Genomic DNA, 23,021 nt, shown 5'->3' on the forward strand with positions numbered 1-23,021 from the left:
ATTAACAAATATTACTGCACAGAAGGTAGCAAATTCCTTTTTAGTTCTGTGACTATGACTCAAAAATATGGACATTACCTTTTTTCAGGCAGCGTTCAATGCTATCAGTTAAAGTCATTCTTCTTTCCAGAATAAATTCATAAAGCATCTTTGAAGCCAGTACATTTTTAATACCTTCAAGAGCTGCCTGCCTTGTCTTCGCACTATTTAAAACAAAACGTAAGAGAAAGGATATCCAGTTGGAGTATACCATCGGTCAATGAGACTTTTAAAAACTTACCTTATTTCCCTCTCAACTTTTTCTATTTATAGATTATTTAAAATCTAATCTTCATCAAGCTCTCACAGTTTTTCAATAATAATTTAATTTTCATCTACAACTCACCTTATTACACAAAAGATTTTAAGCTACTCTGTATCATAATGTTTTCTGTTTATTAGTTTAATAACCACAATGTTAAACGACCACATAGAATTTTATAGTTTCAATGTATAAGACATGTTCTCCTACATTACATATTCAGGTAAACTCACACTTTTTTTAACACTACAGAAGTCTAGAGTTCTTGTTTGAATCTTCTGGGCTTTTTAATTCCATTTGTTTTAAGTTGGTTCTAGAGCTACTGTTAAGTAAGAAAACTTAGCTTTGATACTTTTTGAAGTTTAGTTATACTTTCTAGTTGAAGATTAACTTTTAATTCAACAAATCCACTTCAATTATCAAATACAGTTATGTGCTCTTATGCTGAACAACGACTAATCTTAGGCTATTAATCTAAATTCTAGTGGCATGCTCCTATCTACTGATACATTAAAAGTCCAAAGGAATAAGAAACACTAAAATATACAAAGTAAACAAATCGAGCTTTAGAAAAACATAATGTTAAATGAAAGAACTGCACATATTTTAAATAAAAGGTGGCTGACGGAAATCACCCAGAAGAAAAGAGTTTCCAATAATTCCTACCTCTTATCCAGGGTCAGGTCAATGAATCCCTTCAACTTATACTCTAAGTCTTCTTGAGATCCTTCCTCATCGAGGACTTCTGGTCCTAAGGAATAATAAAAACCAACCACTGTAATTTAAATAGAAAAAAGCAGATAGGGAGTGGTAATAGTATACTTAGCTACAAGAATTCCTCCACCTAAATCATCCTTTTATCTAACGTTGCAAATCTTAACTGAAAACTCATACCATCTTCAGCAAAACTGGAAGGATCACTGTAACCACTGCAATGGCTCATTGTTTCAATCGATGCATCCTCATCACTAAAAGGTTGAACATTTCGATGCTGGCCACCTAACAGGTAAAAGACGGTGAAGGTAAGTGATTTTGTTGTCATATATGCAAATACTTAAATTGGGATTTTAAAATTTACTTACGAAAAATCCAGTAATAAAAACCCAAACTTATTTATGAGATGATTTTTTACAAAAGAATACACTTAAATTCCTAACATAAGTCAATTCACCTAATATGTATTTCAGAGCACCAACTGTTTACAATATACATCAACTTCAGAAATGTATCAATCATCTAACATGCAGCACCCGTTTTTGGTGATACAAAAAGTGGTATTACAGATGAAAAAACTACTTCAAATCATGACGACAATGAAAACAGACCACCATAAGAATAAGACGAATATATGTTCCAATGAGAATAACTGGGCTTAGGAAACATTAACTGGTGAATGGGTTAGTTTTTAGGTTACACACGTCTTATGTGAAGGGGAATTTAAGAAGTTAAGGGATGGTAGTTTTAAAGACAACTTGAATTGAGAGGGTCAAAAAAGGCTTAAAATTGAAGTTTTGGACGGGGATGTTGACAAGTGGATCCAAAATGGCATAGAAAGTAATGATAGGAATTGGATGAAGTAATTGATCACTAAAGAACTACAGTGCTGATGAGATGTGTATGAAATTATAAAGAGCTCTGACGGGCTATTTGGGTGATACCCAGTGCAGTGAACTACAGGATTTTTGTTCCTGAGTCATGGAAGTCGGAAGAGCTGAGAAGTCGTGTGAACTAGCGTGTGAATCACTTAAGAGGCAGGGCTTCTTAAGTGAGGACCACTTAAATGGTCCTCAAGCACTGCACAGAGGTCCTCCTTTCTCTTGGACAGTACTCTATGGTGGACTTCACAGGGCCATGTCCACTGGAGATAGAAGGCATCAATTTGAGAGTCTTTACAGAATTGCCTCATTTTTGCAAGTAAAAAACTATGGGCAAGCTGCAAGCTGATCAAGACTGTAGACATGGTGTGTTTAAAACTGGGACTTTGCTTCAAAGATTTTGAATTATTTAAATGAGCAATGTTTAAGATTTGACTTTTTTCACATGCCGATTTCAAAAGTGACTACAGTATTTTAAAAACCCACTTTACTGTGGTGACTAGTGACGAATTTGGATGATGACTTTCCTACTACGATGGGTGCACACATGAACATTTGTTCCTAGTCACAAGTGCTGACACTCCTGTCACTTCCTTGGGAAAACTGATAGTGCCCTTTTAAAGTTTGTGTGAGTATTTTCCAGCAATAAAGAGCCAAGATTTAAGAACTAATATGAAAAAAAAAGTTTTGGTATTTGATGTAGCATAAAAAGATAGATAAAAGCCTGATAGATAAATTACCTTTAAAAGAAAGGTTCTAACAAATCCAACAGTTTTAAAATATGAGCGTTATTACTAAAAAATTAAAATCTTTTTTTTGGGGTGGGGATGGTGGTGTGCTGAATTGGGCAATCGGGATTGACATGTATACAGTGATGTGTATAAAACTGATGACTGATTTAAAAAAAAATCTTTTTTTTTAAGCTAGAATCTCTCACCTTCATTAACTTAAGGAGTAAATGTACATTCCTGGTCACTGTCATTTCTAGTCACTTTTGTTTTGTGGGAATTTTGCATTAATAAAAAGATTACCTAGTCATCAATTACATTGAGCACTGAGTTAAAATAAGTCCCAAATTCTGCCCCAGAAGTGACTTGAGTCAACTGATTTACCTCTGAGCTCGAATCAAAGATTGTAGCTAAAATTGTATCCTTAGGTACAAGGATACAATACAAACCTAAGATTGTATTCACTTAGGTCTCTATATTCAAGAAATCTGTATCATTTACTATATCATAAGATAAGCTTTTCAAAAATTCTCTAAGTTTAACTAAGCCTGTTGCTGGTTTTTTTGTTTTTTTTTAAAATGGGGGTTGTCTTTTTTTTTTAATCAAAACAGAGGTGAGACTTTAGCAGATTTTTAAATCAACACAGGAAGCAAGTGGCCTTCAAATCTGCCAGCTATCTGAAAGAGAATAAAGTGTGCCAATCAAAGTAGTGAGGCATAAAGAATAAACAATGAAACCAAGATCCCAAAACTTCTTAATCATAGTGCTTAGGACAGGAATAAACAAACAAAGACCTATGACATTATACTCTATTTCTGGATCTACCTTCATGTGTTTTCATGATTCGAAGTCATGCCAACAGTTGAGTCATCTACTTAACTTTTACTAACATTTATTCACAAATCAATTTACGTTTTTTATTTTTCATATTCAGCCTATTTTTAAACTGTCAAGAAGAGTTTCCTATCCAGGTCTTACATAGCTCCCTTCTCTAAGTTTCAATGATTTCCCAAGGCTCAAGGGAAAAAGAGATTAAAAAAAAAAAAAACCGAGGAAAAAAATCCTGTATAACTGTCTGATATCTAGGTCACACTCACCCACCTTGTGATCCTAAGTACCATTAATGAGGTGGCACTTAGACACATAAAGTCCTTATTTCTTAGAGGGCTTACGTATTAACAAAGTTTTGTTCTTTCTTAAAAATGCCCTCTTCAAATTAAGTGCCACGAAAAATAAGCACACTTGAACAAAAGGTCAATTTTATTAGTTTCCTAGACCTGTCCACTAACTTAAAAAGCAGAGAATTTAAATGGGAAACCCAAAGTGATAGAGAGAAGTTGGTTATCTTTCGGCTGTATATGGGAAGATCTCATTTGAATCCCATTTCTTCTAGATGTCACTTAAAAATACCAGTAAGATAAGTGACTTTTAAGTACAAGTTTGTGACAATTTTCCACCTCTTCTACTCAACTATTATTTATTCATTTATTTATTTGAGTTAAGTAATATTCACAAAGAACCAAATGAAGCTTTTCAAAAAGTAAAGCTCACCCCCCAGGCCCAATCAGAGGCAAGCACAGTTAATAAGTTCTAGTGTAAACTTCCAAAGATAGTCAAAGCATGTATAGTTTTATAAACTAATCAAAGAATTCTTTTCCTGATGATGAAAGGTCACAAATGAACCTCACGGTAAAATCTGAAAGGCAATCCCCCACTGCCTCCTGATATTATTCTCTAAGTACCAGGAAGGAAGGAGGCTGGACAGGAAAAGCTCCAGAAGGGAATAAAGGTTTGTTTGTGATTCAAGGAAGCCATTAGTAACATCATTACCATTTTCAAAATGACTTTAGCTTGCTGCATCTCCATCATTTGTTCCATCAACAAAAGGTAAACTTAAAGAAGAATAAAATTAATACGGACCTTCTAGACAGAATTTAAATGTTTACTTCAGATGAGGAAAGCTGAAGCAGAAAGGTAGAGAGGTATGTATCCTCAATTCACACAGAGCAACTAGATGCCACAACAAACTATGTATTTTATATCTTGATCAAGAATGAACTTCATGAACACCGAGAGCATTCAATGAAAATAAAGAGCGATATAAAGAAAAGGGAAAAAACTACATTTATAATAATTCATTCTTGTCAATTATTAAATATTTAATACATGATCACAAAGTTATCGTGCTGCTATAAATCCTATAGGAAAGCTTTTAAAATACCAGCTTCCAATCATCTTTAACAAGAAAATTGGCCTATTTACTTGCTAAAGAACAAAGGCATATCATTCTGAGGGTCAAAGTGGCAACTGTGTTGACAAGTATATATGGCTGGTAGTAGTTCCGATGTGATAACATCTGAGGATATTCCAACATTTAATTTCAAAGTTTCAACAAAGCAATTATTAAATGTGCTGATTTTACCCAGTTTAACACTAGCTTTCAGTATGCTGGGTCTCGTAGGGCTTTCTGCTTTAAGTCCTTTTCTCTTAGCCGTATAGTTAGGAGTAAAGAATCATTAATTCAGTTAAGCACCTACCCATCCAGGAAAAGCTTCAACTTTTTTTCAAAGAGGAGACAAAAAAACCCTAAACTTTTGGCCAATTGCAATCTGAGCTCCTCACCATTCCCGCCTATCCCGGGCTCCCATCAGAGAACCTATAGAATACAGCACAAAGGAGAACGCACTTTCTGCCCCGGGGAGTAGGAAGTCGCCTCGACTGGTTGCAGGAGAGCTGGGGGCTCGGGATTTGTGCGGGTGCCAGATAGGGACAGGAGCAGAGCCTACTCTGGGACAGTGGCCCCCAGCCTCCGACGCCTCCGCCAGGCCTGGTGCACACGCGGGATGCGCAAGAAGGCAGCGGAACGGGATACCACATGGGCGCCTCTGCGTCACCAAGCCCCACCACGTAAGGCCCAGGCCGCGTGACGCAAGAGCCAGTCCAAACCCGCCGGACGTTTAGCATTCCCGAGAACTCCATGTTGGAGCCGGGTGGTCAAAGGTGACCAGTGACAGCATGGACGGAACTCCGAGCCCGGACCCACCCTCCGTCAAGGAGAGCTCTAGAGAGCCAGCACCTGCCTCTGAGAACAGTTCCTCTCCTGCCAGCTCCCGGTCACCCCCGATGCCAACCCCTTCCCAGACCCAAGGACCCATTCGCCCCTCCCAGCCTCCACGGCCGGTGCCCGAGTTTGGGTCGCATGCCAGATCCAAATCGCGCGAGGTACGGCCACCGGGGCACGCTGGGAAGTGTAGTTCGCCGGCCACGGCAGGTGCCCCGCCGACGCAAACGTCTAGAGGAAAAGAACTACACCTCCCACGGTACCCATGGCTAAGAGACTTGCCAGCCTGGCCGGCAACTGGGATGCCGGCGGCGGGGATATCCTCCTACCTGCTGTCGCCGCCGTCGCTGCAGCTGCCCCTGAGCCGCCGCCACCACTGCCACCGCGATGGGGAGTGTTCCGCTTCTTATTCTTCGGCATCGTGGGACGCCCGGTGCCGCCTAAACTCGGAGCTTAGCGAAGATCAGCCGATGGAGCTGCACTTTTTACTCGTGCGTCTGTGCGGCGGGCGGCTGAGAGGCGAGTTTTCGACTAACAACAGAGGCGAGAAGCGGCGCGGGTAAGAGTGGGCGGTGGCGGCAGCAGAAATCCCCGTGAAGAGCTGTGATCGGAAACGATACATGTTTCTCTCTAGCGCGGAAGCTAAGGCGGGGCAGGCGAGGCCACGACGCCTTAAGTAGCAAGACCGCCGCCTGTCGTCACCATACGTGGGCGGGACTCGAACTCTCACTAGCCAATCCCTATAGACCTCCCCACCAGAGGCGGACTTAGGGCGGCCGAAGCATGCTGACTACCGATCCCATGCCGCAAGTCTTCCAGCGGCGGGCAGGGAGCCGGTCTTCATTGCCGTCTTGAATTCTGGGAAATGTAGTCAGCCCTGGGGAGCCGGCTCCCAGCTCCTCCCAACGGGCTTTTCTACGCGCTTGCTTCGTTTCTCGAGACCCTTCCCCTGCCTCCCCGTGGTCCCGCCTTGGAATTGACGGAGGTGGTAGCCAGTGAGGAGCATGCCAAATGACGACAACCCGCTTCCAACTGGGATTGCTTCCAGCTGGGAGCTACACAATGCGCATTGCTGGTCTGTCTCAAGAAGCTCGTGTTCTTCTCCTTAACCTTTACCCTACTTGCCTGTGGGCTCTGCCCAGGCTCAGCCATACCCCTCTTTAGGTACGTTTCCATGGTTTTAGTTGTTGAATTAGTTTAGCGATCATCAATATCTATCACTGAATTGTGGTTCAAAACATAGGAGCACCTCAATACATAAGGCAAATACTAACAGCCATAAAAGGGGAAATCGACAATAACACAATAATAGTAGGGGACTTTAACACCCCACTTTCACCAATGGACAGATCATCCAAAATGAAAATAAATAAGGAAACACAAGCTTCAAATGACACATTTGAAGACAGATGGAGTTAATATTTATAGGACATTCCATCCAAAAACAACAAAATACACTTTTCTTCTCAAGTGCTCATGGAACATTCTCCAGGATAGATCATATCTTGGGTCACAAATCAAGCCTTGGTAGATTTAAGAAACTTGAAATCATATCAAGTATCTTTTCCTACCACAATGCTATGAGACTAGATATCAATTACAGGAAAAAAAACTGTAAAAAATACAAACACATGGAGGCTAAACAATACACTACTAAATAACCAAGAGATCACTGAAGAAATCAAAGAGGAAATCAAAAAATACCCAGAAACAAATGACAATGAAAACACAACAACCCAAAACCTATGGGATGCAGCAAAAGCTGTTCTAAGAGGGAAGTTTATAGCAATACAGTCCTACCTCAAGAAACAAGAAAAATCTCAAATTAATTGTGGTTCAAGGCTATGTGCCACACCCCCTTGAAAAAGATGTGCTTTAATCTACTTAGTCATGTAGTTCCTGTATTTCTCCTACTCTAGACTAGAAAGATCTGGCGATTCAGATTTCTATACAAGAATATGTCCTTTGTCAATTTTTCCTGCCAGTTAGGAGGTCAATCTGAGATAAGGATTGGGTTTTGGGAATTTAACAGCTGGTAAAACAAACATGAGCTATAAATACCAATACTCTCAGTGTTTTTTATTTTCCAAGGTGCGCCTAAGATCTCTGTCTTCCTTGGCACATTCGTCATGTATTTAGGACCTGTTTTTAAGTTCATGTATTATGCTTATGACAGACCAAACTCACTGACTCACCTCAATGTAGGTGACTCATCCCCCACTCCACCTCTCTCCTGAGTCCTTCTCTTATTTTCTTTTCAATGGCAAGTAGCACATTTCCACCTGAATGTTCCATATGCACCTCAGTCCAGCATCTCTAATACTGTTTCCCTCTTCCTGTCTTCCCTTTGTGTGTTCACAGTACTACTGTCCTCCCATATGTCCAAATTCAAAAACAAAGTTATACCTGTTTCCCTAAAAACAATCAGTTTTACCATAAAACACCTAAATTCATGTCCTCTTCTCCGATCACACATGACCTCAGTTGGTGCCTGAGTATTTTAAGGGATCTTGCCAGTCATTTCACCATATTTAATGCATGATAATATTGCCAGATTTATTCGTACATCCCCTATTTTACTAATTCACATGGTTTAGTAGTTGCTCAAAAACATTCCTTGGTTCCCATTACCAGTATATCCAATGCCAATCTTCTTCCCCTGGCCTGGGCTCCCTCTTCAGCCCATCTTTCACTGCTTCCTGGTACACGCCGTGTGCTTCAGCCACACTGCACTGCTCCTCGCTTCCAGTACACAGCTCTGCTGTCCTGCCTCCATTTTATCATTCACGTTGTCCAGTGCTCTGTAATGTCCTTCCTTCCACGTTCACCTTGGAAAATTTTATCCATCTTTCAAGATCTAGCTCAAATTCAACTTCTTTCCTTCCTAAAGCCTCCAACCAAAATTGTTTCTTTTTCCTCACAACTCTTAAAACTCTTTGTAATGCTCTAATGGCACTTATTACACCCGCACAGGCCACACAGCCTATTCAAGGATGCTATTCAAAGGGCAATATTTCAGGGTTGCTTTTACTTTGTTTAATCCTGAAGCCGCAAGTAAACCAGATAAGGATGCAGGTTGGTGGACACAGCTCCCACTGATGCCCTTATATCATCCCTTCAGATGACTGTACGTCTGAAGCCCAGTGGCCTTGGCCCACACTGAGTGAGATGACCCCAGACTGGAGGATCATAGAATTATACCTTTCATAACCCCAGGCTCTTGGTCATCCAGAAACAACTCATACTACAAGTAAGGCAATAATTTTGCTACTCTGTGAGCCACATCACCCAGGCTTAATGTCCAGGTTTCAGGCCTTGAAACTTGTGCTTTGCCTACATTTGGGGCATGCTCCTTTTATCTACATCCATTCACATCCACTTGGACGTTTTTATTGGGCAGGCCTAGCTATGACCTACCACATCATATACATACTTGCTTTACATTTGTTTGTAAACACATCCGTCATCTCATGAAACTGTCAACTCCCCCAAAACAAGAACCCTGTTTGCATCATCTCTTTCCCTCATGGCATGTAAAGAAGTGTTATCTTTGTAATTATAGGGGGTCAGTATATGTTAAATGAATGTTTAAGAAATATTTGTTGACTAGCTTTTTCTGGGTCAAGAAAAGGCAGCAACATTACATACATGGAGTGTTACTTTTAGTATAATGAACTCTGAGAGATATTTTTGATAAAATCATCTTACTGTCTTTATGTCCATAGTTTAGTTCCAGATCAGTACAAGTGCCAGAAAGATTTAGCCATAGACGTCATAAAACAGTGGTCCTTAATGTATTGGTTTTGCAATATATTTGAAGAAATTAGAAGACTCCAAACAACATCAAATAAGCACAGAATAACTACAAATAACCAGGAGGGAAGAGGAACAGGACAAAGGGATTTTCTCCTAGCCAGACTTTGCCTCTGCAGGGACTTCTGCTTATATCTCATTGGCTACACTTTTGTCAAATACGATTCCTAGTCACAAGGGAGTCTAGAAGACAAGTATTTTTAATTAAGTTCGTTGATAATCAAATCTGAGGTTCTGTTGATGAGAATGAAGATCACGCCTATAAGACAGGCAGCTAGCAGTGCCTCCCTCAGGTACTATGAGGCAAAGGTCTCCCTTGAAATGCTCTAATAAATATCACATATTTGTTACCAACTTGATGTTATGTGCTCCCTCATACCTCTTACTCATAGGAAGATGTATTCTCCTCCTATAAACACAACCTAATCCAGTTTAATATTCCACCTACCAGGTATCACCATCATGGTAAGTATATTCAGATGTTGCAAAAATAAATCTTACATTAATCTGAATTTGTGGACTTGAGAAGAGTTCTAATCTCTCATGGGGCATATATATTGAGGATTTTGGTTCAAAAACAAGTCACACAAGACTTGGTATTCAAACCTCCCTTGAAGACATGAACATGAAAGGATTTCTTTGACTGACTTTAGTCATGGCTTCCTTGGGATTCTTTGCATAGCTTTAAGCAGAAATAAATGCCTCCCAGATTCTCCATCTAAGACTTGTCATCATCCGGCTCCTGCCTGTCTCTCTCAACTCACCTCTTATCCCCTAACAAGGCCCTTCCTTCCTACCAGATGGGATGTCTCAAAGATCTGTGAGGTCACCATGCTCACACAGGTTTGGTACCTGCCCACCTCTCCTTCTCGTCTCAGGAGCCTCTTCTCACCCATGCCAATTCAGACACACCTCAAGCATCTTCTTTGCCAACTCAAAATACAGAGTTCATTCCCCCTTAAGACTTTTGTAACAGCTCCTACCCCCACCTGATGAGATCATCAGCTGAGCTCTCTACAGTTGCCATTTAAATCTCAGCCTTAATGACAGCTCCCTAGCGATGCCTGTCCCACCCTCCACTCTCATATACCCCCTCGCCCAACCCACCACCACCCTGCCTGTGTTATTATCCCAAAGCACATCTCACTACCTAATGTTTTTCTAGTACAATTATCATCGTCTCTCTTCCCTACCAGAATGTTAAGATTATGAGAAAGGAGGTTTTGTTTGTTTTATTTACTGCTCTTTCTTCAAGTTCTGTATTGGAAGTTGGTAGCTATTCAATTTGTGTTTACTGAATGAATAAATGGGTAAATAGTTGAATGTCACTGCTCTGCCTGAAACATTGTCCACAATCTTCCCCCTCATCCTTTAGGTCAGGGTTCCCCAACCCCCGGGCTGAGGACCGATATTGGTCTGCGCCTGTTAGGAACCAGGCCGCACAGCAGGAGGCGAGCAGCGGGCGAGTGAGCAAAGCTTCATCTGCTGCTTCCCAGCGCTCGCGTTACCACCTGAACTATTCCCCCACCACCACCCATCTGTGGAAAAACTGTCTTCCACGAAACCAGTCCCTGAAGCCAAAAAGGTTGGGGACCGCTGCTTTAAGTCACAGATTCTGAATATCCCATCCCTCACCCCATCTCATTTAAGTGTCTCTCTTCTGTGTGCCTATAGTACCTTCCCTATAACAGCATTAATTATATGTATCATAACCCTTGATTACTTGTCCGTGTCCCATCAGTCACAAAGTGGGCAAAGTTCAAATTTATTATCCCTGAATCAGATGCCGGGCTTTACAAGCACACGTAGCACGTTTCTGCAAATTAGAAAGAGAGGCCAGGGCACCCAGCTTGACGAGTGCTAATGGGCTGGAATGCACGCCCCTCACTTCAGCAGGGAGCAACCTGTACACCTGTACATAGTGGCCCTGGTAGACACTAACTGTTTAATTCAATGAGGGAGTGAATTCCCTCTATATCTTAGTTTCTTAAAGGCAAAGAAACTAAGGTGGGGGAATGAATGAGACTTAACAATTATCAAAAGCCTGCTCTGTCGCTGGTACTATTCTAGGGTATTTTTTTTTTAAACCACTTTATTGAGGTATGATTGACATATAAAAAGCTGTACATGTTTAATGTATACAATTTGATGAATTTGGATATAAGTATATACCCGTGAAACCATCAGCAAATCAATACCGTAAACATATCCATCATCCCCAAAAGTTTCCTCTCACCCTTGTGTGTGTGCACGCACACGTGTGTACTTGTGTGTTAACATTTCATTCTAGGTTCTTTTCACACATCTCATGTACTTCTTACAACACCCCATGAAGGAAAGATTAGTCATTCCATTTTGTGGATGAAGAAATGGGCTCAGGGAAGTTTTGCAACTTTCCCAAGGTCATACCATTGGTAAACAGTGAGCCTGTGATTAAAACCCAGGCCCATCTGATTTCAAGGTTGTCCCTGGCTGGCCTTGGCTACACGGGAACCTGACTGCGTGTTCCCAGGAGTCACAGGTTATGTATGAAGTCCTGCTAGGACAGGCCCATCTGGGCAAAATCTTGCCTTGTTCCTTTTTTTCAGTGTCTCTCAGCCCCTAGTGTTGTTGACTGCCTGATGACTAGCAGATTTAGATTTTTCTGATATTTCTAAGGCTGTAGCAGAATTGTATTATCAAATAGCAATGTTAATCAAATAATTTTTAAAAAATGGATTATCACTTGTTATGTTTTTGGTTACATTGCTTTCTCAACATTTGCAAGTTTTGCTTTATTGCCAGGAATGGTGGTAATGCAACATGCTAAATTTGAGGTCCCTGTTTGTTTCTTTTAAGAAAGGATACAGTGGCAAATTTAGTTAGAACGCTTAAGCCTTAAAATATATTTTGTTTGCCTTTTTTCTTATTTAGGAGTTATTTCTTTGTGGTGTTCAGTTTTGAAATTGCATGCACTTTCTCTAATGAAATTTCTGACAAATAAAAGACAGTAAGGGTAAGTTCAATTATCTTTTTCTAAAAAGAGAATGTTGCTTATCTCACAAAGCTATGGTATTATCCCTAATAGAGTATAAGGCTGTGTTAGAAAAGTAACATGAGCCGTAACTACCATTATATGCACAACCAGGCAGTAATAGTTATGACTTCCTGTGTTGGAAGAGCTTTTCATGGCAACAGCACACGTATGAATTATCTTTTCTTTCAAGCTAAAGATACCATTGGACTTTTTTCATTTGGATATCCTCTGACACTTCATACCAAACATAATCAGAATCAACTTGTTCTCTACCGATCCCTCTATCCTTATACAACCAGTTCTCCTTCCCTGCTTTCTCTGTATATGTTGGCACCAATCTCCTGGCCAAACAATCAGGGAATCTTAAAGTTGAAAAATACTTGAGAGCTAATCTACTTCAATCTCCTGCCTCATCTAGAAACACTTGGACAACATGACTAAGATCCAGATCTCTAACTCAGTCTTCTAGGGTTCAAACCATGGCCACACAACTTGCAATGGATTCTTAAGCAAGTCACTTCACCTCTCCATGCCTCGGTTTCAATGAGGATAATAATAGAAACTGTTTCGGGGGATGGAGTGAGGAATACATGGAATAATACATGTAGAACACTTAACCCAGTGCCCAGCACATAGCAAATGCTCAATAAATGTTAGCCTTTATTATTAGCAAGCAGATATTTATCTATCTTTTCTTAAACTCTGCCAGTGCTAGGAATCACCCAACTTTTCAAGTTCATTCCAATATTGAAAAGTTATCATTTTTAGGAAAGTCTCATATTCCTTCAACAAACATTCATCAAGAGTCTGCTATGTACCAAATACTGTGCTAGAACCTGAGAACAAAGAGATGAGTGAGAACAAGGTATCTGGCCTCATGAAGTCCCCAGTCTAGCAAGAAAGCTCGGCACCAGGTGGCTTGTGGCTGTCCTGCCCTGTCAGCCCACTTGGGTCCCCCAGGGACATGACCAAGAAGATCCTTCATCTACTCCTAAGCAACCAATCCACCTCCCCAGGGAATTTAGTCCTCTCTACTAGAGCAAATCACCTTGCCCCTGTGAACCTCCATTTCCTTATCTGTAAATTGGAGTAAATAATTCCAGCCAACCACATCACTGGACTGTTGTAAAATAAAAGGAGATCATCATGTGGTCCTTGGAACCTGTCAGGTACTCTATAACGATGTGATACTCCTTGTGTTAAGAAAGAAATGACTCTGGGCTTCCCTGGTGGCGCAGTGGTTGAGAATCTGCCTGCTAATGCAGGGAACACGGGTTCGAGCCCTGGTCTGGGAAGATCCCACATGCCGCGGAGCAACTAGGCCCGTGAGCCACAACTACTGAGCCTGCGCGTCTGGAGCCTGTGCTCCGCAACGAGAAGCCGCGATAGTGAGAGGCCTGCGCACCGCGATGAAGAGTGGCCCCCACTTGCTACAACTAGAGAAAGCCCTCACACAGAAACGAAGACCCAACACAGCCAAAAATAAACAAATAAGTAAATTAAAAAATAATAATAATAATGCTTAAATCATCTTTGTCTTTAAAAAAAAAAAAAAGAAAGAAAGAAATGACTCTTCTAATGATGGGAAAGGAAGATCTTTTGGCTGGGCGTTGATAGAGGCAGTGAGAAGAGGAACTGTACCAAGCTTCCAAATCAGGCTCACCCACAAACACAAGACTGGACTGAGTCAACAAGGTATCAAGCATTGCTCCTGAAAATCTCACTGGTGTTCACATATGTTGTTGGAAGGTCACCACATTTTAGATCCAAACAGACCTAGAGTCAAAATGCCTTATCGGGACTTCCTTGGTGGTCCAGTGGTTAAGATTCTGCTTCCACTGCAGGGGGTGCAGTTTTGATCTCTGGTGGGGGAACTTGGCCAAAAAAAAAAAAAAAAAAAAAGCCTTTCTAGTTGGGTGACCTTGAGCCTTCCTTGAGTTGGGTGATGCTTCATCTAAGCCACAGTTTCCTCATTTGCAAATCAGATTCTCTTGCCTGGGAATTCAGAATTAGAACTGAGAGACACTGAGGGTCTGAGAGACACTGAGAGACATGAGGAGACATGACGTCAAGGAATAAAAAGTGGCTCTCATCTGCCCACCACAGACATGATAAAACAAGAAAGCATTTGCAGAAAGAAAAGAACGAAATAGGACTATAGTGAGAAGCAGAGACGAGATGGAAGAGCCCGGCTCCCAGTGGTCCTCCACTTCCAGGCAGCAGAACTTCCAAAGACTCAACTGAATTCCTGCCTTCGGGTTCCAGGATACACCCCTGAACTGTTAGAACAAACTCTTTCTTTATGCTTAAGCTAGGTCCAGTTGATTTCTATTTCTTGCAAGCCAGAGTAACTGATAATTCTTCTTAGTGCTCCCCCTTATTGAGTCTAGTATCTCTGGGAAACCCAGGAAACTGTCCAGGTAGTTGCAAATGGGACTTGCAAAGCCTATCTTTTAGTCTCCAATGAAAGGCAGTAGGAAGTAGAAACAGATTCTGCAACACTTTGGAGGCATGTTAGCATTTTTCCTAATTATGGAGAATGAGAGAACTGCCAAATTTCATCCATCATCAGTGACATTAATGTGAACCAACCCAGCCAAAAGAATTCTGAAAAGATATTTTAGAAAACTTAAGCCAAACTAGGACTTCCCTGGTGGTCCAGTGGCTAAGACTCTGCGCTTCCCCTGAAGGGGGCTTGGGTTGGATCCCTGATCAGGGAACTAAGATCCGGCATGTCGTGTGGTGTGGCCGGAAAAAAAAACAAAAAACTTAAGCCAAACTAAACTGACCATACCAGGTTTATCACACTGAAATAGTTATATTAAATAGTTCTAAAATTATCATTTTTATTATTTTACTAAAAATAAGAGAAAACTGGCCATTGAACACGTAGTTAAAGACTAAAAATTTTATTAGTAAGAAACATTTAATGAAAAATATTTTTTTCATTCCATTCAAGAAAGGCTTTTATAGTTCATTTGTAACAGACACCATTGATTGTCTACCCCAAAACTATCCAACCCTCCTTCTTCGTTCACAAAACCCCAGTTTTGTCCAGATTTCCAACCTGCTATGAGTGGCCATGTGCTTCAGGGAAAGCTGGACCTGGCTTCAGCTCCAGGAATTGGGTCATAACTGATCCCATGATTGACTCCCCTTACAAATGGTTGGTGTAGTCTTAGACATGCAATGTAATTCTAGCCAATGAAGTATAAGAGTTGAGGGGTTTTACAGAAGGATTTCTCTTTCCAAAAGAAATACAAATGAAAAGATGGTTTTCTCTTTCTCTGGATGTTGTCATTTGTGACCATGAGGGCAAACAAAGCTAAAATACCAGGAATGGCCAAAGGGAAGGATTAAGGAACCCATAAGAGATTTTTGTATCACTCACCCAATCACTCACCAGTTGGCACCACCTACCACCTCTAGACCACCCATTTTGTGAGATAATGAAGGCCCTATATATTTAAGTCAATTTTAACTGGAGATTTCTGTGACTTGGAGCTGAAAGTATCCCAACTGATACTGTTATAGCTAACAATCCCCTTAAAAAGATGGTAGCATTTGACAATTTCTAACATTCTTATATGTGTTCAAAAGTGAGTTGAAAAAAAAAAAATCCCCCAACTATTCCCCTGCAACCCTTAGAAGTCCCATATGTTCTAAGAGAGGAAATGTCTTTGAAATCCTCATTCCTGTCATCTGCTGTTTTGTACCTAGAATGTACCAACACAGTACCACTGTCCACTTCATGCTTCCTCCATAGAATTCTGTCCAAGAACACCCCGTTAAAACTCTTTCTTTGGAGAATTTCCTTTCCTCCACTCCCACCATTATCACGCACGAGTGTTTTGTGGGCTTTTTTCCCAGTATCCTTTTCTTTCTCCATCTTTGGCATTCCTAATTAAGAGCTTTTATTTCCCTTAATGTTCTTAATAGGGTCGTTTGTTGCTGTTAATTGGCATCAGAATTTTTGTAACTGAAACATCTTTCAATGAGAAGAATCAATTTTTCTGTCAATGGTATCCCAGGTGGCTAACTTTCATTAGGCTTAGGTTGATGATTCATGAATGGTAGTTTTCCTTCTAAACAAGGGCTGCCATGATGGGTGAGCAATGATGACCTCTCTATATTCTAAAGACCAAGGGAACAAAATATATTCTACCCACATGATAATGGGGTTAATTTAATTCTAAATATATAGGTCATAACTGTAATTTCTCTGAAGAGTATTTTTTTGTTGGCTTGATTTCCATAGCCTAGTCTTTTTTGTATAGGAGATATCTTCTAGTCTCAAATTATTTCCATTCATGCATCCATGCAAATTTGCCTTTGTCCCCTGAGGCTGATCAATGAACTCTCAAAATAGGAAGTAAACCAACAACTTTTATACTTTTGTGCTTTCCATATGATTAAGGCAACATTCAGTAATGTTCTTTCCCTACTCTTGTTCTCTGAAGTTCTACCTCTTATATCTTAATCCACCTTCTCCCCATCCCTGGTGTTCGACCACCCAAAGTTATGCACAGTACAATACCATTTGTTCACAGCCCCGGAAGCTAGAATACCTGCCTACATGTTTTCTTTAAAATGGGATGGTCCATTTTGCCAGCTTCACTATTTGCTTTCTGGTGGTATTATCCATTTGTTGTATTTGACCCAATTTTTTGGATAGAATCAATAGTTATGATTTGACATTTAGAGAGATACCTTTAATTAACTAATATATTCGTTTTTAAATCTTCAAAGTGACACCCAATATAATATCTAGCTTTGATATTTCTCCTAAACTCCAGAACTGTATATCCAGTCACCGGCTTTTACTTATATTTATTGCCCTACAGACTCCACAGATTCAACAAATTAAAAATGTACATACCTACTCTACCCCTACCCCACACCTACCGGTTTCTCCTTTCGAATTATGAATCATGGTTAATGGCTCTACCATCCACCTTTATATCCAAGTCAGAAACCTAACCTCATCCAGCACAATAAACCATTTCACATCTAAAATATCTCTGGATTCTATCCTCTCCCCTCATTCCCACTGATACTACCAACTGTTACCTAGCCTCCTAACTCACATTCCCACTTCTGGTCTTGCCCAGCTCCAAGCTGACAGAGTGATCTTCCGTAAGACAAATCCCATGACTATCTCCATGAAGACTTTCCAAACCCTACCTCTGTTTCTGCAGAATGGATAATGTGGCCCCTAGTGCTCTTAGAAATCAGAGAGATTTCTGTCATGGGTAAGTAACATAGTCCTTATTGGTAAAAGTATATTTTCTGGAGTCAGACCACTAGGATTTGAACCTGGCTCCACCACTTACCAGAGGCAAGGTATCAACTTTCTGTGCTTCAGTTTCCTCTTCTATAAAATGGCACTAATCAATAGTGTTTTTTAGGGTTATTGGGAGAATTAAATAAGACAATGCATTTTAGCACTCAGCGTATGCCTGGCACACAGTAAATACTCAATAAATATAATAATAATGATACTATTTCAGAAAATCTATGACTTCCATTGTACTAACTTGTTTATCATTTTCTTTAGTAGGCTTTGAGTTTCTTATATCTAATTCATCCTTGTAGCTCAGCACCTAGCACTGGTCTGAAAAGTTGTGGTTACTCCATAAATACTTTTTGATCGAATGACCATGTTACTGCCTGGCTCATAACCCTTCATTGGCTCCTGATTGCCTGTAGTATAACATCCATACTCTTTAGCATGGTTTGCAAAACCTCTGAAATCTGGCTCCTCCCCATCTATTCTGCCTCATCTTCTACACTCCAGCTAAACAAGATCACTTGCAGTTCCCCAAATACACATTTCCTTTGATCGCACTGAATGTCTTTCCAGGCCCTTTCCCCAAACCTGGTGAACTTCTTTTGGTATTCAAGACCCAAATTAAGTATCTTCTCTTTAAGGTCTTTCCTGACCTTCTTACAGATAACCAACAAGTCTAAAAACACAGGCAAATACATAATAAATTGTTTGTTGGTATTATATTACAATACAGGATGAAATAAGGTATCTTCATTTCCAGACTTCATGGCCACCCTGTAGCTAAAACTGATCCCTCCCTTCTTCATGCTCCCACATCATTCTTTGCCTCTTTTGCGAAGCACGGATGACTCAAGACTCAGCACACAGAGCTCTACCTTATTCATCTTTGTATCCCAACCACCCATCTCCATGACTGACACAGATGAGGCACTCACCAGATATTTTTGAATGAATAAAATGTCAATAAATATTTATGGATCCTCTATGTATAAGGCAAGGAAAACAGCTACCCAGTGAATCATTGATAGTGAATATCCCCAGCACAAATCCCCCCCTGCAATCACTTTCATCCCTGCTGCTCTAGGTGGTGAAGCAAAATGCTTGGCATGTGCCCTGGTGAACTCATACTGCATTTCTTGCATTCATGATGTCATTCATGAATGTCATTCATGATTAAAACATGTCTTCTTTGAACAAATATTCCCCATTTTTTTTACAAAGGAAAAATTTAAGGAAATAGTGTCTACTTTAATCAGTCACCATTATTTGATAACTTCAAAAAGAAAAACATTGAAAGAGTAAAATAAATAAAACATTTCAAAATTAATGACACATTCAAGTATGAATGTTCATATTAATAAGAGTCAGTTAAAACTTTATAAAGAGCTATTCTCTAAATTGATCAGATAAGTATATTGTTGTTAAGGTCAGCTTTAATTTATACTTGCTGATGCAGCTCACGTATGTGGCTGCAGTCAGATCACGGGGCATTTTCAACTAGTAAACTAGTTAGTGGTCCCCCACCCCATCCACCCGCAGCAGATTTCATCTGGCTCACGATAAAAATCCCAAGCCAGTCTCTTCTCAGCAAACTCTCCAATGAAATATTTCTTAAAGATGACATGTGACCAGGAAAATAAACGCTTAATATGACAGTTTCATGACATAGCCTGTGATGTGGAAGACAGCCTCTGGCTAGTGACGATAACCACAGTGCCAGAGGCGTGTTTTACAGTCGCACACTGGCTGGTCTAATAAGGGAGCCATGCTTTAATAATGACTCATTGTCCAGGAAAACTTCCCTGTCTATGAGAATGAGCCCTGGAGTAGCTCGTAATTTCATGGTCACTGTGACAACTCTGAACCTTTCAGAGACACTCTGGATCTGTGGGTCTGACCTTGAGGGAGCGTTGTAATGGGAGGTAATGGCACCAACACTCATTGAAATCTAAAGGAAAATTATTGTCATCCGATAAAGCATTATTCTGTTCACCATTTACCCAGCCTATAAAAGCCATCCTGCAAAGTGAGCCACAATAAATATGTATTCATGGCACACTAGCACCCAAAACTCGGAGTGCTGAGTTGCCATTTAAACACTCTCAGAGGAAGTTGTTAAATGACACAGGGTGATTCAGAAAGAATTAAACACCTCCAAAATGGACTACTCAGTAACCAGTAAATATACATCATGTGGGTGACCTTTTAAGTGTCTAGCCATAGGGAAAGTATTAGGTTTTGACCACATGTTTACATTTGTTATAAACAAATACTACAAACACATAAACACATTATACTGTCAATTCTTTTTTGAATCATTCTGTACCATAATATAGGTATGCTAATCTGAGGTCCAAAATGGGATTTAGATGGTCTGTGAAATGCCTGAAATTATATGCAAAAATACTGTGTAGTTGAGAATTAAAGTTATAATATTTCATTTTATCCCACATTACAGTTTGGTTTTATGTAATAACATGGATTCAATAAAATTTTTCATTAACAGAATCTACAGTGTTGTTAGTTACTACTTAATTACTGAGTTAATCTTAAATTTAATTTAGAATTTAATAAACTCCTACAGTATTTTAAAGTCTACAGTAGACATGTAAAAAAACTGTCATATTTAACACCACACTTCAACCATGGCTGCTACAGCACCATTACTATTGCTCTTGCTGTGGGACCCAGGGTCACTGCAAACCCATAAACAATCTTTTCTCTTACAAAATTTAAAAAGGCACCAAGATGTCCTTCCTTTTGGGAGGGAGGCAGTCTTGCAATGGGGAGCATTGTTTGGCATGGGAAACGCAGACTGGATTTCAGCCCCCTCTCGCCCCCTCAGCTGGGTACTTTTGTGTAGTACACAACTTGTACAACTGTACACAGCAGTCCTGCTGGGACCCCAATGCAAGTGAAAATATATTATGACTCTTTTCTACTTTCTCTACTTAAAATACCTTGAACATAGACCAAGACATACTCTTACTAAAAAAACAAACAAACAAACAAAAAACTGCATTTAATTGATTTTAACATGCACATTTTTTAGCAATTTAATATCTCTGAAATTGAAATGTTTCTTACAGCTTTATACCCAGTCAGCCACTCAATAAACTTTATATAATGAATATACTTACTAAGCCAAAAAAAAGGGAAGTGAAATAATTCTAACTTCTATTTATTATGTTTTCACTCAGAATAACAGATTATTTCCTGCTTGAAAAATGATACCCTGTAGGTTTATCACATAGAGCACTTCCCCTGTCCTGTTTTCAAGTACTCCTTACACTAAAATAATCCCTCCTCAACCCCAAAGCACTTTGTTTATACTCTTCTTGTGGCCTTATTCCTTTCTGCTTTGTCCTTTCTCTTGCCTGTTGTCCCGTAAGCTCCAGCAGGGCAGGGCCTGTGGACCACGGTCTTCTCTGCTACATGGGGCAGCAGCACAGTCAAGCGGAAGCAGAGTGGGCTCTGGAGCCGGGCCACCCCGCATCCAGGTCATGGCCCTGCTGTCTACCAGCTATAAGATCATGAGTAAGTTACTCAGCCTCTCCAAGTCCCATTTCCTCACTTGTAAAATGGAGATAATAACACCGAACACATGAGATTGGTCTGAAGTCTTGAAAACGAGTGAAGTTGTGAGGGACTGGCACTTAGGGTCTTTGTAACTAACCATCGCTATGTTTTGGAGGCAGCATGAGTTTTGGAATCATATAGATTCGAATCCCAGCTTGGTCACTCAGTGTGTCCCCTAACTACAAGTCACTTCTCTAAGCCTCAGCTTCTAAGCCTTGTGAATGTTAGATTTTGTCTGTCTCATCGACTGAGGTGTCCTTAGCATCTAACAGCGAACCTAGCAGTTGATGAATGGACCAACGCATGAATGAAAAATGAAGGTAATTCCTTACAGCACTATTGCAAGAATTACAAAGAATGTATATATAAAGTGCCAGTCAGGGTTACAGTGCCCGGTACATAGTAAGCCATGCTGATTTTTGATTGTCAAAACAAATGGATATGGAAAAATAGGATTAAAAATGCTATGAGCATCCACGCCCATGTATTTATCACATACTCTTACTAAAAAAAAAAAAAAATTTTATTGAATCCATGTTATTACATAAAACCAAACTGTAATTACAGGAAGAGGCGATTAGAGGACATGGCTATATGGCTGGCCAATGACTAGTGCCTTCTACTATTAAATTGTGCTCATACCCCCAACGCAACACTGATACAGGCAGCAAGAATCATTTGTTTAGTAACTATTTATGGAGCACGAAGGATGTGGAGAACACCAAGGTGGATAAAATAGTTAGGAATAAATACATCTATATCAGGGACAGAACATGGAGGTGCTTGCTTTCCAAGAATCTGAGATCACAGATGACTGGAATTTCCAGGTAAAAAGAGATTCCAAAAAGAGCATAATGAACAGACAGAATACCTGTCTTTTCTCTCTTTATTTCAAATACTACTTTCATAACTGTGACCTTTCTTCTCCCACCTATTTAGGCAAACGGAGGTAGCCCCTATGACTTTTGTCACAAATACAGATAGCATAGAAACACAGATTATGGAGGTCAGACTACCCTCCCATTAGTACAAGATGGGTCTATGTAGATATGAGGACTGGGTGGAGGGCGGGTAAATCAAAGCTGGGAGTCTAAAGATAAATGATTACACGTCATCTGTAACCTGGCTCCTAGGTGATCTCACCGAAAACATTCCAAATCGATGCATGTCATTCTTGTCCTCCAAGATAGGAAAGCAGACTCCATAAACCATACTGGAGTACTACTGATCAAAGAGGAGGGAAAAGTCCAAGGCTGAGTTAACAATTTGAATTTTACATCTTTCTATATTGAGATTCTTAATGCAAAACATATAATAGGATATAGAGTTAAAACAACGTTTTATGTCTTCATATAATCATTTCTAGGCAAAAAGATCTAAGCAGTAACCTTGAAGCCTAGACTTAAGCTTCCTCGGCTCCCTTTGTGCTCTCTAAGCCTTTAATGATGGGAGCAGATTTCTGGCCACTGCAGGGAACACAGGACACTGGGAACAGCAGCAACACTGCTTGAAAGATAATGAGCAGAAAACTTCCTAAGACCAAGGATGTGAGAAGGAAAGAAGGGAGGGCAGAGAGAAGGTGGGAGGAAGAGAAGAAAGATGAGAGAAGAAAGAGGGAGAAAGGAAAGAAATAATAAA

The 23,021-nt window shown here is 40.2% G+C and overlaps 2 protein-coding genes across 3 annotated transcripts in view; both read right to left on the reverse strand.

Annotated features, from left to right (window-relative positions):
• IFRD1 (interferon related developmental regulator 1) overlaps positions 1-23,021 on the reverse strand; it is a 47,828-nt gene that overhangs the window by 18,669 nt on the left and 6,138 nt on the right. The window contains exons 1-4 of one of the 2 annotated variants that reach the window (XM_059933587.1): positions 6,015-6,105; positions 1,196-1,300; positions 968-1,052; positions 79-203 (exon numbers count right to left, since the gene is read on the reverse strand). In XM_059933587.1, coding sequence (XP_059789570.1) covers positions 79-203; positions 968-1,052; positions 1,196-1,300; positions 6,015-6,105 — 406 coding nt within the window. Of the gene's footprint in view, positions 1-78; positions 204-967; positions 1,053-1,195; positions 1,301-6,014; positions 6,106-23,021 lie in introns of those variants that run through there. The other variant, XM_059933588.1, reaches the window with a different exon arrangement.
• LOC132371876 (uncharacterized) lies at positions 6,149-6,344 on the reverse strand. Its single transcript, XM_059933590.1, has one exon. The coding sequence runs from the start codon at positions 6,305-6,307 to the stop codon at positions 6,149-6,151; it is 159 nt and encodes a 52-aa protein (XP_059789573.1). The 5' UTR covers positions 6,308-6,344.

This window comes from Balaenoptera ricei, chromosome 9 (genome assembly GCF_028023285.1).
Source record: "Balaenoptera ricei isolate mBalRic1 chromosome 9, mBalRic1.hap2, whole genome shotgun sequence".
In the NCBI taxonomy this organism is placed as follows: domain Eukaryota; kingdom Metazoa; phylum Chordata; class Mammalia; order Artiodactyla; family Balaenopteridae; genus Balaenoptera; species Balaenoptera ricei.